Source organism: Arachis ipaensis, chromosome B10 (genome assembly GCF_059453495.1).
Source record: "Arachis ipaensis isolate K30076 ecotype BB chromosome B10, ASM5945349v1, whole genome shotgun sequence".
NCBI classification, from domain to species: domain Eukaryota; kingdom Viridiplantae; phylum Streptophyta; class Magnoliopsida; order Fabales; family Fabaceae; genus Arachis; species Arachis ipaensis.
Window position 1 is genome coordinate 144,138,463 of NC_142435.1, and position 17,369 is coordinate 144,155,831.

Consider the following 17,369-nt stretch of genomic DNA (forward strand, 5'->3'; position numbering starts at 1 on the left):
GCGCCATTTGGAGTTCTGTAGCTCCATAAAATCCACTTTATGTGCAGGGAGGTCAGAATCCAATAGCATCTGCAGTCCTTCTTCAACCTCTGAATCTGATTTTTGCTCAAGTCCCTCAATTTCAGCCAGAAAATACCTGAAATCACAGAAAAACACACAAACTCATAGTAAAGTCCAGAAATGTGATTTTTATTTAAAAACTTATCAAAATATACTAAAAACTAACTAAATCATACTAAAAACTATGTAAAAATAATGCCAAAAAGCGTATAAATTATCCGCTCATCAACTGTGTGTGGAGATTGATCTGAACAAGCCTCTAGATGCCAAGTATTCAGTGAATGGCCAAAACTATTTCATTGAATATGAGGGCTTACATATGGTTTGCTTCAAGTGCGGTAAATTTGGGCATGTTAATGAAGGCTGTATGCAAGCGGGGCCATCGACTTCAGCCCAAACGGAGAAGAAGAATGCACAGGTAGGAGCTCAGGCGGGACAGGAGGAATCAGGGAGGAAGGAGGTTGATAAGGGCAAAAATGTCATTAATGAGAATCCTAATTTTGGTGCATGGATGATAGTACAAAAGCAAAAAAGGACAAGAAAATATGCTGCCAAGGAGAGTGGAGATAGTGGCCATAAGGATCGTGGGGAGAAGAATAATATGGAAAAGATGGCGAATACGACAAGATACGAGGTTCTGGCACAAGGCACAGATTATGAGCAGGCCAGATGCGACAATGAGAAAGGTCCTCGTCAGCAAGTGTCCTCATGCAACGTGATCCCAAACGGCGCACCAAAAGAGTTTCTTAATGGGAGTCAAATGAGGAAAACTAAAGCGTCCACGGAAAGAACATTTGTGGAGCCAATTCCCTTGGCCTAAGGTAATCCAACCCAAACACCTAAGAGAAAACCGAGTAACTATCAGGAGGGTAGCAACTCTGAGCCTGGTCCAGTCTCCTGGGCCAATCAACCAAAAGAAACCTTGGCCCACTTTTCCCCCATGCCTTCCTCAAACATACCAAATCCTTTTCAATCTCAACCCACTCTCTCAAATGAAACAGTGATAGAGGAGACCCCTATGGACCCAAACCTTAACCCAAAACCTCCGGACCCAACTGTTCCGTGCTTCTCTGGATCAGACTTAGATGAGGTTATGGCAGAAGGCACTTTGGCTGTGATGGAATGGGGTAATAGAGATGCTGCTCCCGTAGGGGAGGATATGAACTTGGCCTAAACGGGCCTATATGTTCTCAGAGTACACCTTTGAACACTGAAGCCTTAAGCTTCCTTCTTTTCTTGCTATAGTGATGATTATTTTCTCGTGGAATGCTAGAGGGGCTGCCAGCCCAAATTTCACTAGAGTTTTGAAAGAGTATGTCTCAATACAAGCCGGACTTAGTTGCGATACAGGAGACGAGGTGCAGTGGTATAGTTGCACAAAATGCTATTAAAAAAATAGGTTTTAACTTCAATTTGGTGATTGATGCTCATGGGTTTTCAGGAGGAATATGGCTCATGTGGAATAATCCCAATCTTTCAATTCAAGAGATAAGTAGAAACGAATAAGCTTTGCACATCTCAGTTTCATACAATCTAAAGAAATGGTTCCTTACTATCGTCTATGCTAATCCAAATGAAGATAGGAAAAGGGAGTTGAGAAATTATATTGCTAATCTGGTCCCTACAATGAACTGCCCTTGGATGCTCTGCGGGGACTTCAACAATATCAGTGACATAAGTGAAAAGAAAGGAGGAGCACCTCCCAACTTAGCTCAGATAAGGCGTTTTAGGGACTGGATGGACTCGTGCGGGTTCATGGATTTGGGTTTCCAAGGTACGCGCTTTACCTGGAGAGGTCCAATTTGGCAAGGCAGAGAAAGAGTCTTCAAGCATTTGGATAGGGCCATATCCAATCCTGATTGGAGGATCTGTTTTCATGAGGCTTGTGTAGAGACTCTACCGCGGATAAAATCCGATCACCATCCCATTTTGATTAAGTGTACAGGTAACAGTCATGTTCTGAAAAATAAGCCATTTCGGTTCGAATACATGTGGATGCAGCACAAAGAGTTTCAACCCTTTCTCAAGAATAACTGGAACAGAGATTTGGCCCTTGATGAATCTATAAAGGTGTTTGTGGAGAAAGTAAAGCAGTGGAACCACAACATTTTTGGAAATATCTTCAATCAGAAGAGGATTTTACTTAGCAGGTTGAAGGGGATTCAGAATTTCCCTAGATATGAGAGAAGCGAGTTCTTGGACAATCTGGAGGATGATCTTAACAAAGAGCTGGAGGTAATCTTGGATAGAGAACAAATGTTCTGGATACAAAAATCCAGAGAGACTTGGATGGTTGAAGGAGATCGTAATACAAGATATTATCACACCAAAGCCATTATTCGCCGAATAAGAAATAAGATTTTCAAGCTAAGAGATTCTGGTGGTAGCTGGATAGATAACCTGGACAATCTCAAAGATCATGTCTGTGCCTATTTCAAGCATCTGTTCCAGGAAACCAATCCCAACAGAGATTGTAATCTTCATACGCATACTACCTATCCGGAGATGGAACCAGGTGACATGCTCAAAATGAAAAGAGTTGTAGAGGCAGATGAAATTGAACAAGCCATATTTGCCATGGGGTCTCTCAAGGCCCCTGGTGAAGATGGATTACCAGCGGGTTTTTATAAAGCTAATTGGGAGCTGGTAGGTAGCAGTTCGAAGAGTTTCGTCATGAATTGCTGGTCCAACCCTAGTAATATTAAGCAGGCCAATAACACTTTCCTTGCTTTGATCCCCAAGAATGATCAACCAGAATTCGTTACTCAATTCAAGCCTATTTCCTTATGCAACGTTACTTACAAAACGATTACTAAGGTAATTTCTAATAGGCTAAAATCTGTCCTTGATAAAAGAATTTCTCCCACTCAATCGAGCTTTATTCCAGGTAGAAGAATACAAGATAATATAGTAATTACCCAAGAGATTATTCACAGTATGAGAAGATCCAATGCGAGAAAAGGGTCCATGGCTATAAAGATAGACCTAGAGAAGGCTTATGACTATCTTAATTGGAATTTTGTTGAAAAATGCCTTATGGAATTCAGTCTGCCTCCAGAAATGATTCACATTATTATGCAATGTATTCGGACAACTAGTTTCCAGGTTTTATGGAATGGGGAGCCTTCAGAGAAGTTTGCACCATCCTGTGGTATTATGCAAGGGGACCCTTTGTCTCCCTATATTTTTGTTATTTGCATGGACAGATTAGCACATTTGATTGAGGATAAGGTTGTCGTGGGCGAATGGAGGCCTTTCAGGATTGGTAAGCATGGTCTGCCCATCTCACATTTGATGTTTGCAGATGACCTGATGCTCTTTGGAGAAGCTTCTTGCACCCAAATGGAGGTTATTAAATCCTGTTTGGATAAATTTTGTGAAGCATCAGGACAAATAGTGAATGGCCAAAAAATGCAAGTTTTCTTCTCCAAGAAGGTTAACCCAGCTAGGAAACAGGAAATTGTTGATCTTGCTGGTTTCAAAGAGATGAGGGAAATCGGTAGATATTTGGGGGCATACATCTTGGAAGGAAGAGGCACCAAATGAAGCTACAATCATATTATTGATAAGGTGAAGGGTCGTTTGCAGGGATGGAAAAGAGATAGCTTATCGATGGCAGGGAGAGTGGTTCTAGCGCAATCAGCCATCATACCTATAGCCTTCTTTTCGATACAACATAGCAAGATCCCAAAGTCTATCTGCAATCAGGTGGAGAAAGAACAGCGACGCTTTATCTGGGGCGACGATCAAAATAAGAGAAAGGCACACCTCATAAATTGGAATACTTTGTGTTCTCCCAAGGAGGCTGGTGGGTTAGGTTTAAGGAAATTAGATGTTATGAATACAGATTTCCTAGCAAAGTTGTGTTGGGAAATGATAACAGAATCCTCTTCATTATGGACCAAAGTGTTATGGCATAAATACAATTCAGGAGATCAAACGCTCAACCCTTATGCCAAAGCAAATTGTTCGAGACTATGGAAAGCTCTTCAATAGATTTGGCCCTTTATAGGTGAAAGTACCGTTCACAGAGTTGGAGATGGCAAACACACCAGATTTTGGAAGGAGGACTGGCTTAACATGAATGGATGTCTAATTGAGCATGCAAATACAAATGGCCCAAATTTTGAAGAAGAAGCGTGGGTTTCAAATTTAGTTACTCAGGATGGCAAATGGAATATGGAGGAGCTCAGAAAGTACTTGCCCAAAGAGTTCATCCTTCGAATCAACGCGATCCCTGCTCCAAAGGAAACTGACCCTCATGACAATATAGCTTGGAGACATTCGGAGGATGGCAAATTTTCGGTCAAGTCGGCTTATAAAGCTCTGGCAAATCTACCAACTTGTCAGAACAGTATGTGGAATCAGATTTGGCACTGGAAAGGACCTCAGAGGATAAAAAATTTTATGTGGATAGCTGCTCATGGGAAACTACCAACGAACTCAAGGAGGCAAAAGTGGCTTGGAAATTCCCCTAATTGCTGTAATTGCGACAATCAGATCGAAGATACAATTCATGTTCTCAGAGACTGTATTGAAGCCAAGAAGGTGTGGAAGAGATTGGTCAAACCAGATGCCCTGCCTTTATTCTTCAATATCCAGGGGAAGGAATGGATTCAGCAGAGTTTAAACTTCGATTAGGGTAGCTCAGTTCAGGTGGAGTGGGTTAACACTTTCATGGTGGCTTGTTTCAAACTATGGAGTTGGAGGAAATGGAAATCTTCCAGGATCATTATAGAAGACCTCCAATGACACACTTGATTATTCAAGAAGATGCTTTGAAAATTCAAAAAAATTTTAGGCGAAATGGATCCAACCCTAAGCAATATACTCTCATGAATATTAAGTGGGACAGACCCCCTGATGGTTGGGTAAAATTGAATACAGATGGAGCGGTAAAAAACAACCCAGGCAAGGCAGGATGTGGTGGAGTGATTAGAAATAGTGAAGGCTAGTGGATAATAGGATTTTCTAAAAATATTGACTTTTGCACAGCCTTCATAGCTGAGCTCTAGGGAGTGTGTATTCGTTTGGAGGCGGCAAGGACGCTGGGTTTTTCAAGAGTGTGGGTGAAATGCGATTCAAAAGCGGTGGTGGAGAGCATTTTGAGTCACAAGGAGAAGACGGGTTCGGGTTCAGCGCTATATCATAGAATAAGAACCCTTATCGATGGAGACTGAAAAATTAGATTCACACATGTCTAACGAGAAGCGAACAGATGTGCAGATTGGCTTGCTACCCATAGCCTGGAACAGAACCTGGAGATTAGATACTGGAATTCACCTTCACCCTTATTTAGTTCCATAGTTTTTGATGATGTTTTTGGGGCTTCTATGCCTCGTAATATAACCGTTTAGTTTTTCCTTTGTCGTGGGCCTTTGGCCCCTCAATCTACCAAAAAAAAAAAAAACTCACCCATGGTAAAAGTTCAACTTTTTAAAACCAATTGGAATAATGAGAAAAATGCATAACATAAAATAAAATAAAAAGTACAAGTTTCATCCTTAGTTCCAAATCACAATTTTAGCCACAATTTTCTTAGGGTTTCATCCATCCCATGGCAAAATCCTATGGTGGATATCATCATTTTTGGGCCTTAATCTCATCGGGTTATATGGTGGATCTCATTCTTTGGAATTCGTGACAAATAAAAGAATATTTGTAATTAGATAATAAAAGTCTGACATTCAAATTTTATCTTATATATACAACAATTTGTTAGCCAATCATAAAATTTTAAATAAAACTCAGATATGTGACAAATTAATAATTGACGATTGAAAAATATTGAAAAAATAAAAGAAAAATAGAAATTTACTCTAATTTATATAATAGTGAAAGCATACAGGATTAAATTACGCCGTTTATCTAGCTATATATGGCATCATTGACATGATTAGTTAGATGAGCTTTAGTTGGTTAGCACATAGACTATCACCTTTTACAACCACACTTGTTTCTTTTTGGTAAACGAGCAACTTCCAAGGGACATCATGAGGTATTCATTCCTTTCCTTTATTTCATTACTACAGTATCACTCCATGTATTATATATATATTTGTATGATAGATAATTAGATATATAAATGAAGACGTAGTCTACTCATAACTCTTGAAATATAACAATATAATAATAAAAAAAATCTACATGGCTTAGTTTGATGTGTCCACCACACACATAATAACCTTTTTTAATTTTCACACACAAATTAAAGTAGATGTTGCTGCTTTCCTAATTTCATTATTATCTTCCAAGAAGAAAAAAGCCATGTGCATGTCCCTGTGATCTCCCTAATTATACCCCACCCATCCGATATTGCTTCTTTCCTTTTCAATCTACATCATGCTTCATATGCTTCATGCATGACGGAATTAATTAGCTAGCTTTAAAAAACAAAAAAAAAATTACAAAATTCTGCCTCAAAAATTAAGCCATATGATTATCAATCTTTCATTTCATTCCTCACTAATATTTACCGACAATAATGAATAGCCAATAGACGATCTCACACTACTTAATTAGCTTAACCTCAACATTAGGCACGCTAGCTTATGATTTTTTACATTCAATGAAGTTTATTAGCACATCATTATTATTATGATGATACATGAGATTGAAAAAGACCAAACATGCAAGACATACAAATTAATTAAGCTAATTAATTAAGCAACATGATGCAGAAGTAGTACTACTTAATTTTGAGTTAGATACTAATAATTAAAAATCTATTAGGAGGTGCAAATGGTGCATTTGACAAGACCATTTTCGTTGCACTCTGGACACCTAACAAAGAAGAAGTCATGATCCTGATGAGCGTGAATAGTGCTGAGTTTGCGGCTTCCACTGCACAAAGAGCAAATAGAGAACCTGAAATTGTTGCAACCAAGACAAGGGCAGTGATCATGATCGGTAGTGATAGTGGGAGCACCTTCTAGAAGGTTCCTAAGGCAGCCGAGCTCATGCAAGGCAAGAACCTCGTCAGCGCCGCCAATGCAGGTTCCCTTGATGAAGAGCTTGGGAGGGATGGTGACTTTGCCGCCAAATAGATTCCACAACTCATCCCTGTAGTCCATGTGAAGGGACACATCCCTCTCATCAAACTTCACTCGGAGGCTTCTCAGAAGGAACCTGATTCTGTTGCAGTCTTGAAATGTTTTCCTTATCCCTCTCATGCTCGTCGTGTACAGAATGATCCAATGCTTTCCTCCTCCTTCTTCTTCTTTCTCCAGATCCATGCCTTTGTGATTGAGTTGAAGGACCTTCATTGCTGTCATCAGACTATACTAGCTGTGATCTCATGTATAAGAATTAAGAAATTAAAGTTGCGTCCATCTTTTAGCTTCCAAATCAACGTCCTTATATAAAGTGATGAATGGGAAAGTTCAAATCCTCTGCCATCTTCGTTTCTTTGCTGCATGCTGTGGGGACAACCTTTCTAGTACCAATAACTGAAAAACTAAAATCAACAATTTTAATTTACCAAAACACTAAGGTAGCGTTTGTTTTGAGGTATCGAGATAGAGATCGTTTGTTTTGAGGTATCGAGATAGAGATCGAGAGACTGAGATTTAGTATCATGTTTGTTGGTTTAGAAACTGATACTAAAATTTTTGTATCTGTCTCTAAAATTTCAGTATTTCAGTACTTCTAAAAAATAAAGACACATGGGACTAAAATTTTTAGAAATAGAAACTGAAATTTTAATAATATTTTATACCTAAAATATTCTCATTTTAATTAATTAATTTTAATTTTACTTTTTGTGCAAATTAAATTAGAGTTTTATTATTGTTTCAATTTATGTCTCCTATTTTGTACCAAACATAATATTGAGATTTATTTCAATCTCTGTCTCTTAGTTTCAGTCTTTTCATCTCTGTCTCTCCACCAAACGCTACCTTCATGGCCAGTATAATTGTTTAATATTATTCTTTTAACCAATACTTTTAAATATTATTGATAAAAATAATAAATTGTGCATATCAGTTCTGCGATGGATGAACCCATAACGAGTGATTTTTCATTGAAATATTTTTGTGTATGAAATGTTTTGGACTTTTATGGTTGGCTCCACTCGTAAATCTTTTATGATGGATTAAGAGTGGACTGACCCATTACCTACCATTAGGTGCCTCAATCATGGATGTGGAATAATAATAATAATAATAATATGGAAGGATAATTGTCAACTAGAACCAAATAAAGTGGCTAAATTTCATCCATCCCCTTTATTATGATGCCAGCCTTAATCTCTGTTTGGCACATGGTTGATGGTCGAGGCTGGTTCAGTTGGTTAAGACTACTCCAATGTTGCTAAGGGGGTGCCCTTACTTGGACCACACCAAAGGAGACAAAGTGTGCCAATACCCATCATTATTAGACACCACTCGTGTACGTAAATATTCAATTTGCTACGTATAACTCTCTTCGGAACAACACAACAAAACCACTACACAAATTATACAATTACATTTTCAATATAAACAACAAAACCTTATCCTATACTACTCACACTCACTGTATATATGAATTGACCTAGGCTATTGTGTATTATTGAGTAATGCTAGATAAAAAAAAAAAAAACAGATAGAATTTGCCTTATTTAGCATTAATTAAATGTCGTAACAATTAATGAATGCTAAATAAGGTAAATTATGGCTATTTTTGGCTGATTTTCTTTAGTTACCAAATATTTTCGTGTATTATTATATATCAAGCATCATTTATTTTTTTTTTAATTTAACACTTAAATTGATCTCTAGAGAATTTTAAATCGAATATTTTGATCTCTAACAAATTTTTATTCTTTAAAAATCCTAAAAAATTATTTTTATTAAAAAAAATTGCCTTTTCGTTGCTTTTAAACAAATTTTTTTAATATGCATATTATACAAATAAGTTCCTAACAAATTTTATTACAAGACAATTGATTCCATTTAAAATAACAAATAGAACAATATATTCAATAGAAATAATTTTTAAGAATTTTTTGAGAATAAAAAATTATTAAAAACTAAACTATCAAATCTGATATTTTATTATTGAGGATGAATTTAGATGTTTTTCCTTGTATCATTCATTCGTTCTTGCAATTTTATCCATTTAAAAGAGTTGATGTACTATTATTAGGAAAGAGAAAGTATAGGTAAACAATTTTTAATAAGTTAATTTTAAATAATTATTAAATAATTATTAATTTTATATTTTAAAAAGTAAAATTTAAATAATTATTAATTAATGATAATTAATTAATATAAAATTTAATTTAAAAATATTTGTTAACTTATTGATGGCTAAACCTTTATCGATTACCTAGTGAGATTGCTATTACTATTAGTGATCTTTTTTCTTGCAATGCAAAGTGACTACATACATATTTTTTAATCCTAAAAAAATCCGCAATCAAATGCAGTTATCGCGCAAAACACATAAAGTGAAAGACTGTGGAAGAAGCCAACAGGATTGTAGAAAGCAAATAAAGAAAGAGAAAAAAAAAATACTAAGTAAAAGCATTATATGATTGGGACCAATTATATACATGTCCATTCCCAAGGGTGCATTGTTTGTGATTCCCATACAACTCTTACGTCCTTGTTCATCTTTATACATTGCTAGCTACAACTTTCTGGACTATGCTACATGAACCAGTTACAGCTCACCTTCATACTCACCATCAAACTTTTATGTTATTAAGACATCTCAGACCACTTTTTATCTTTAGAATTTGATGATAAGCTTAAATGCTTCATAATGGATGTAACCTTAGCTTTTATATTACATATAGTTCTGAAAAATAAGAAGGAAATTAAATAATGCTATATATGTTCAAAGAGATTTTTTACATGTATGTATAACTGTGTCTATACAATCTTCTACCATATGATATATATCTATATGAATGAAACACCAAGTTTAATTTAAGCAATAGAAATATATTAGGTAGCGTTTGTTTTGAGGTACTGAGACAGAGTCTGAAAGACTGAAACTCAGTATCGTGTTTGTCAGTTCAGAGACTGGTACTAAAATTTCTGTCTCTGTCTCTAAAATTTCAGTATTTCAGTACCTCTAAAAAGTAGGGACACAGGGGACTGAAATTTTTAGAGATGGAGACTGAAACTTTAATAACATTTTATACCTAAAATACTTTCATTTCAATTAATTAATTCCAATTTTACCCTTTGTGCAAATTAAATTAGAGTTTCATTCTTGTTTCAATTCCTGTCTCCCATTTTGCACCAAACAGAATACTGAAATTTATTTCAATCCCTGACTCTTAGTCTCTGTCTCTCAGTCTCAGTCTTTCCGTCTCTGTCTCTCCACCAAACGCTACCTTAGTAATTATTTGTATCTGCAAGCTAATCATACAAGGAATAAATATTAAGGGGTCTTCTGCAGTTTAATTTATGTGGAACTGATCATAATAGATTTCATGACATGTACCAAAGTTCACTCAGCTATATATCAGCAATGGTAGGTGGAAACAAAGTAACAAACCCAATATAGAAACCAAATTCAATGCAAGTACGTCACTTCATTCTTGCTTCCATCAAACATCTTCATCTTCAATGAATATGAACCCTACAAACCAAATCAAAATAACACGCTAGCTAATAACTGCAACATGCCCTTTGGCTATTATAAATCTAAAATCTAAATCTCTTTCAGCTAAATTATAGCAAGTTTCATTTAAGATTAGAAGCCTAGTGTTATTATCATTGTAGAACAATTTTTTAATGCTGAAAAATACAGTTATAATAATATGACTCAGGACTTCGTCAGATGTTAAGATTTATATAAAAATAAATAAAAAAAGAAAATTGAAAACACTTGCTTGATGAAAACAAAATGAAAAAAAATTAAATACACTTACTGCTAACTATTAGATTCCTATATATATATATATATATATACTCAACATTTTTCTTTTCTGGGAAACAAAGTTAACCGTAGAGTTCATCTAAAATTCTTAGGCATTGAGAATGATTGTAATAGCTTACCGGAGGTGTGAAACCAGGTAGAACTTGAGTATAAACAACATTAAAATCACCAATTGAAACAGGACAAGATGTCTCCGCACAAAGTTCATGGGTCTTACTTAGGAATGACACTATCCGAATTCTCAAATATCTACCCTGTCTCTATTTACCAAGGGGGTAATTATCAATCTCAATGCGGGGTCTTGGGCGAGAGCGAGGACGAATTTAGGTGATATCTGACTTGCTATATATATATAATATATAATTTTAATATATATATATAATATATAAAATAATTAGTCAAATAATTATTAATAGTGTATATTTTTAAGTTTTTATTTTAATTTATATTATACATGTGATGGTTATACAAAATTTAAAATTTAATTTTATTTGTTGAATTTTAATAATTATAAAAGTAAATAAGAACAGAATAGATTAGGATTCAACTTTTTACTAGTTACGAATCAGAGTAGAACAGATTATGCTAATTATTATAGGATGAGATGAAATTGAATAGGACAAAAACTCGACCATTGCCACCCGTAGTCTCACTGTGTATGTACCTTCCAAAATATGAGACATCAATCACCATTTCTCCACCATATATTGCTTCCGCTGACTCATCATGGAATGCAAAATATCAAAAACCAAAAACACTTGGCTCTCTGTGCTGAGAAAAAAGTGAATACAGATAAAAGTAACACAATTTAGAAAGGCATGTATACCTGTGGTTGCAGAAATGGTGCCATTCAGAAAAGAGCAAGATGAGCTTGAATCTTATGCTCTCCATCTCCATCAATTCTTCTGCAATGCAACAGAGAGTAACACAATAAAACATATATTAGTTCAAAGTTATTGTTTGATATATGTTATAGAAAAGAAGGGTTGATTGAATGGTAGATTGATGAAGAACGTTAGGTGGGAGTGGCACTGTAAGGTAGAGAAAATCGAGATTTTACGTGAAATCGAAAAAGTAAATAAAAAACGTAAAACGTAAAATCTTAACAAGATTTAAATCGTAAAATCGTCAGACTTAGTATAAATTTCGTAAAATCGATAAACTCATTTAAAATCGTAATATCGAAAGATTTTAAGAGTTAAATCGAGATTCTAGCTACTATGGCACTGTTGCCGTGGTGTAACATAACCATTTTTTTTAATAATTTCTCCAAAATAAATAAAAGTTTACCGCTAATTAGTAATATGTGGAATATGCTACAGTATTGACCTTTTCTAATTGTGTCACTTACCTTTTGGCTAATGCATGTATTCATAGTCAGTGAGACAGTGACAAATCTAAAATATTTTGACAACAGTGGTAAAATATATATAATATAATAATAATTTTTATAATAAAATTATTATGTGTATATAAAAATTAATTATTAAATTGTTTATTAATTATTATGTATTTATATATATATATATTATTTAATTTATTTTTAATTTATATTTTATATTTTAATATATATTTTATACAAGTAATTTTTTTTACGAACATATACCATAATTATTATAATTATATTTTGTTATTGTAAAATATGTTAATTTTTAAAATATCTAATTTACAAATTAAAATACTAAAATAGTAATTTAAACAATAACATATAATTTAAAATTTTATTGTTTAGGTTTTATATTTTAAAAAATTGAGTAATTTTTTTTTAATAATACAATCGAAATATTTTTCTTTTTATAAATATATTATTAAATAATTATTTAAAAATTTACTTTTCATACAATTAAAAATTAATTCTTACTAATATTTATAGTTAAAAAAGTTTTTTCAATTAATACAATTGCTATGAAAATAATTAAAACTAATTTTAAAAGAAGATAAATAATACTTTTTTAAGTTGATTTTTAAGAAAGAACACTATTCTCATTTAAATTGAGAATTGATTATTTTAATAGATATCTAATATAAAATTTTTAAATAAATTATTATGTACCAAAAGTTGAGTAAAAAATTATTGTAAAATCAAATTTAATAATTTAATAAAAATAAATAAATATTATTATCATAAACTATTCAAAAAATTTTAAATTGTAGTCTTGTTAATTTATGATAATATTTAAGAGATAAAAAAAATTAAAATTTATTTTTATTTATTATTTATTAATTATTATAATAATTAATAAATATTAAATAAAATAAATTTTGACTATTTTTAATTTTTTTTATCAAATATTTCTGTTAATTTATTATTAGTTCAATTCAAGGTCAAGTTAATTTGGGTATGCATGTCTTTTAATTGGTTGTTTTAAACTTTTAAACTTTCAATATTGATAGACACAGTCACATTTCAGTTACTTTCAAATTTTTTATTTTTTATTGGCTTTCATTGTAGGCTAATTTTTTTTGGTATGGAAAAAATATTGGTGTTTTTGTTGAAAATGGGAGTATTTGGTGTAATTAGAGATGGGTGGATTTTTTGGGTGAGAAGCCAACACGTGGGGGGCGTGGTGGACACGTAGCAGCATTCTGGCCAACACGTGGGGGCGTGTTGGACACGTGACAGCTTCTTAGCCAACACGTGGGGGGCGTGTTGAATGATTTCCATACTACTGTAATATACTTCAAATATCAATATTCAACCAAAACACAATCTCTCTTTTCATATTAAAAATAATTTCTGTTCATTGTAAGATTGCCACTTGGTGAAGAAATGGGATCTTGCCATAGATATATTTTTAGCATTTGCAATTTCTTTTTGTTGAATTCTATATATGTATGACTAATCTAAGCTCTGAAAGGCCATGGTTGACTACATTATTATTTATTATAAACTGATACGTCATGGCAAAACAAATATATTTATTTATTTATTTATATCTAGCTATGTACTCGATCATCAAGAAAAAATCAGCACCCCTTATTATATTTGATCAATTTAAGTAATTGTCATATGTTCTTGCCTTCAGCAACATGAAAACTAGACCTGAAATTGGTATTATTATTATTATAGCAAGAAATTTATAGTTATTAGTATTATTGGTATATTATTTTAGAGAATGTAATTTTGATATATTATTAGTATAAAATAATTTTATGCGTATATTCAATTACATAATATTATATTAACAATATAAATGATCATAAAAAAAATGTAATTGAATAATTATATAAAATATTTTATATTATAAATTAAAATTAAACTCTTATTACAAGATCTAAAATTGGTTATAATAATAAAGATTTTCAAACTCAATAATAATACTAATTAATTTGTATATTAAAATTGGACACTATAAACAAATATATAGAAGTGGATAAAAATCAGAATCTTATTGAATAATTCTGCGAGCACAAATGCTTTTATATACTGTAAAAATTTAGGTGCATTTAACTTTACGTAAAGTTTAATAATTGATGGTCGTTAAATAAAAATTTAATTTGAATTTTAAGAAAGTTGACTGCACCTGAATTTTTACCTCTAGAATATGGTGAAGTCTCTGGTGGCTAGAATATGGTGAAGTCTCTGGTGGCTAGAATATTAATGGCTAAAAATGGCTAAGAGTTGACCTTCAAATAAAATAATGACACCTGGTAGATTTGATTTCACAACTTTTCAATAGTCTGAAGGGTGGTTAAGAGTGTGCAATAATTACTAGAAGTTATCATGTGGATAGAATTGTCATTTAAGGTTACTTTATGTGTTGTTGGATCTTGAACAAAAATATTATTGGCCATTATACAAAATAAAATCAAAACTGCACAAGCATGAGGTCTAATAATTTTTTTGGCACAATTATAAAATAAAGTTTATTTCTTCAATAATTTATTCCTTAGTTTGTTTGCATTTCTCTAAAAAATAACCGTAAAAAATATTATAATGCCCTAAAAATTTTATTAAGGGAACAAAATTAATATTTTTTTACGAGATATATTTGTAAGATTTATTTTTTATATTTGTTTAAAAAATTGTTGGATTGTAGAGTGTTCGGTTTTTTTTAATAATTATACAAAAAAATAATAATGAATTAATATAAATATATTAATATTTGTAAAATACACATTATAAACATTAAAGTCAGTTACCAGTATAATATGTTAGAATATAAATATATATTTATTATCTATTATATACTACTGATTTTACAACTAAAATATGCCACATGTTACTTTTTCATTGCAATTAAAATCAAATTTTTTTCTCGAAAATTAAAGAGTTTTCTCTTCCTCTCTCTCTCTCCCTTTCTTTATCTCTCTCATTCCTTCACTCACTCTATCTCTCTTATATATCATTATCAATTACTAATTATAAATTTGACAATCAAAATATACAACATGACATTCTCTAATTACATTCAAACAAAATTAAAATTTTGAAATTGAATATAGCTATATTATATATTATATTTATATATTACTAACTAATTTAATAACTAAAAAGTATCACATGACACTCTTTTATTAAAATTTAAAGAAAATATTTTCTTCCAAAATTACTAAATCTCCTTCTTACATTCTCTTATCTACCTCTTTTTTTTTTCTATTTCTCTCTATCTATTTCTCTCTATCATTCGCACTATATATATAATTTATATTTTATATTAGAAATTTGACAAATAAAAAATGTGCCACCAAATATTCTTTTATTATAATTAAAATAAAAACTTTTTTAACTTCCAAAATTAACAAACTCCTATTCCCATTCTTCTTTTTTATCTTTCTCTCTCTTTTTTCTCATTGTCTATCTTTCTCTACCATTTTGTTCTACCAAAAATAAAATTAACAACATAATATAATTTAAATAAAAATTTTTATTATATACATATTTTTTATTTAGCTTTAAATTTTTTCTACTTATTATCTTTCTAATTTATGTTTTCATTTTTTTTTCAAATATTTATTGTATATAATTTAAAAAAAATACTAATACTGTGATTAAAAGTTAGAATTGATATAAATTTTTTTATGCTAATATCTAATTATATTTATATATATAGAGTAACAAATATTATTTTTAAATAACAAGTATAAAATTAATTATTTTTATTTGTATAACAAACTTAACACCTAATTAAATTTAAGAGTATACAAGTTATAAATTCTTTCAAATTTTAGATAAGGAATGTTAAAATTAATTATTATTAAAAAGTTAAACTCTTTCATATGAAATACTAAAAAACTTATTGTTAATTTTGGAAGCTAAAGAAAAATTTTATTTGATTACAATAAAAGAATATTGGGCGGCATATTTTGATTTGTCAAATTACTAATATAAAATATAAATTATATATAGAATGCGAATGATAGAGAGAAATAGAAAAAAAGAGAGATAGATAAGAGAATGTAAAAAGAAGGTTTAGTAATTTTGGAAGAAAATATTTTTTTCTAAATTTTAATAAGAGAGTGTCATATGACACATTTTAGTTATTAAATTAGTTAGTAATATATAAATACAATATATAATATAACTATATTCAATTTTAAAATTTTAATTTTATTTGAATGTAATTAGAGAATGTCATGTTGTATATTTTGATTGTCAAATTTATAATTAATAATTAATAATGATATATAAGAGAGATAGAGTGAGAGAGATAGAGAAAGGGTGAGAGATGAGGGAAGAATTCATTAATTTTGGAAAGAAAAATTTTATTTTAATTGCAATAAGAAATTGACATGTGACACATTTTGGTTGTAAAATTAATAGTATATAATAGATATAATACATGTGTATTTATATTTTAATATATATTTTATATTGGTGGCTGACTTTAGTGACTAATTTTAATGTATATATAGCATAACTCTTTATTTAGTGAAGTTTTAGTCTTGCATGGAATGGTTAATTTCATTAAAAAAAAATTACTGTAAATTTTATACAGAATCAATTATGCAATCAAATCACAAAAATTTATTAAATAATTAATTTATAAAGAGAAAAAGATTTCATTATTTGAACCTAAATTTAAAAAAAAAATTGTGATTGTTTAGTTTGAATTTTAGTCTTTTTTAAATTTATGTTTTTTTATTTCTCTTACACAATTATATATTGACATGTACTTTTTTTTATATTATACAAAAGATAACCAATAAAATATAATGACACAAAATATTTACGAAGACACTATTATTAAATATATTATAAACAATATTGTCAACATATTAAAATAGCAAGAAGATACTTTTTAATTATTAAATTTTTTGATATGTTAATTAAGTTATTAAAATTTTATTAATATACTTAATTTTACAAATGTTTATATATTTATATTAATTCATTATTATTTTTTTGTATCATTATTAAAAAAAAAACGAACACTCTCACAATCCAACAATTTTTTAAACAAATATAAAAAATAAAACTTACAAATATA

At 30.9% G+C, this 17,369-nt stretch overlaps 1 protein-coding gene across 1 annotated transcript; it reads right to left on the minus strand.

Moving 5' to 3' along the window:
• Nucleotides 1-6,572: 6,572 nt before the first annotated feature.
• On the minus strand, nucleotides 6,573-7,425 carry LOC107621334 (uncharacterized protein At5g39865-like). The gene has a single exon (XM_016323365.3). It carries the CDS (start codon nucleotides 7,332-7,334, stop codon nucleotides 6,789-6,791), a length of 546 nt encoding a protein of 181 aa, XP_016178851.2. The 5' UTR covers nucleotides 7,335-7,425; the 3' UTR covers nucleotides 6,573-6,788.
• Between the last annotated feature and the right edge of the window lie 9,944 nt (nucleotides 7,426-17,369).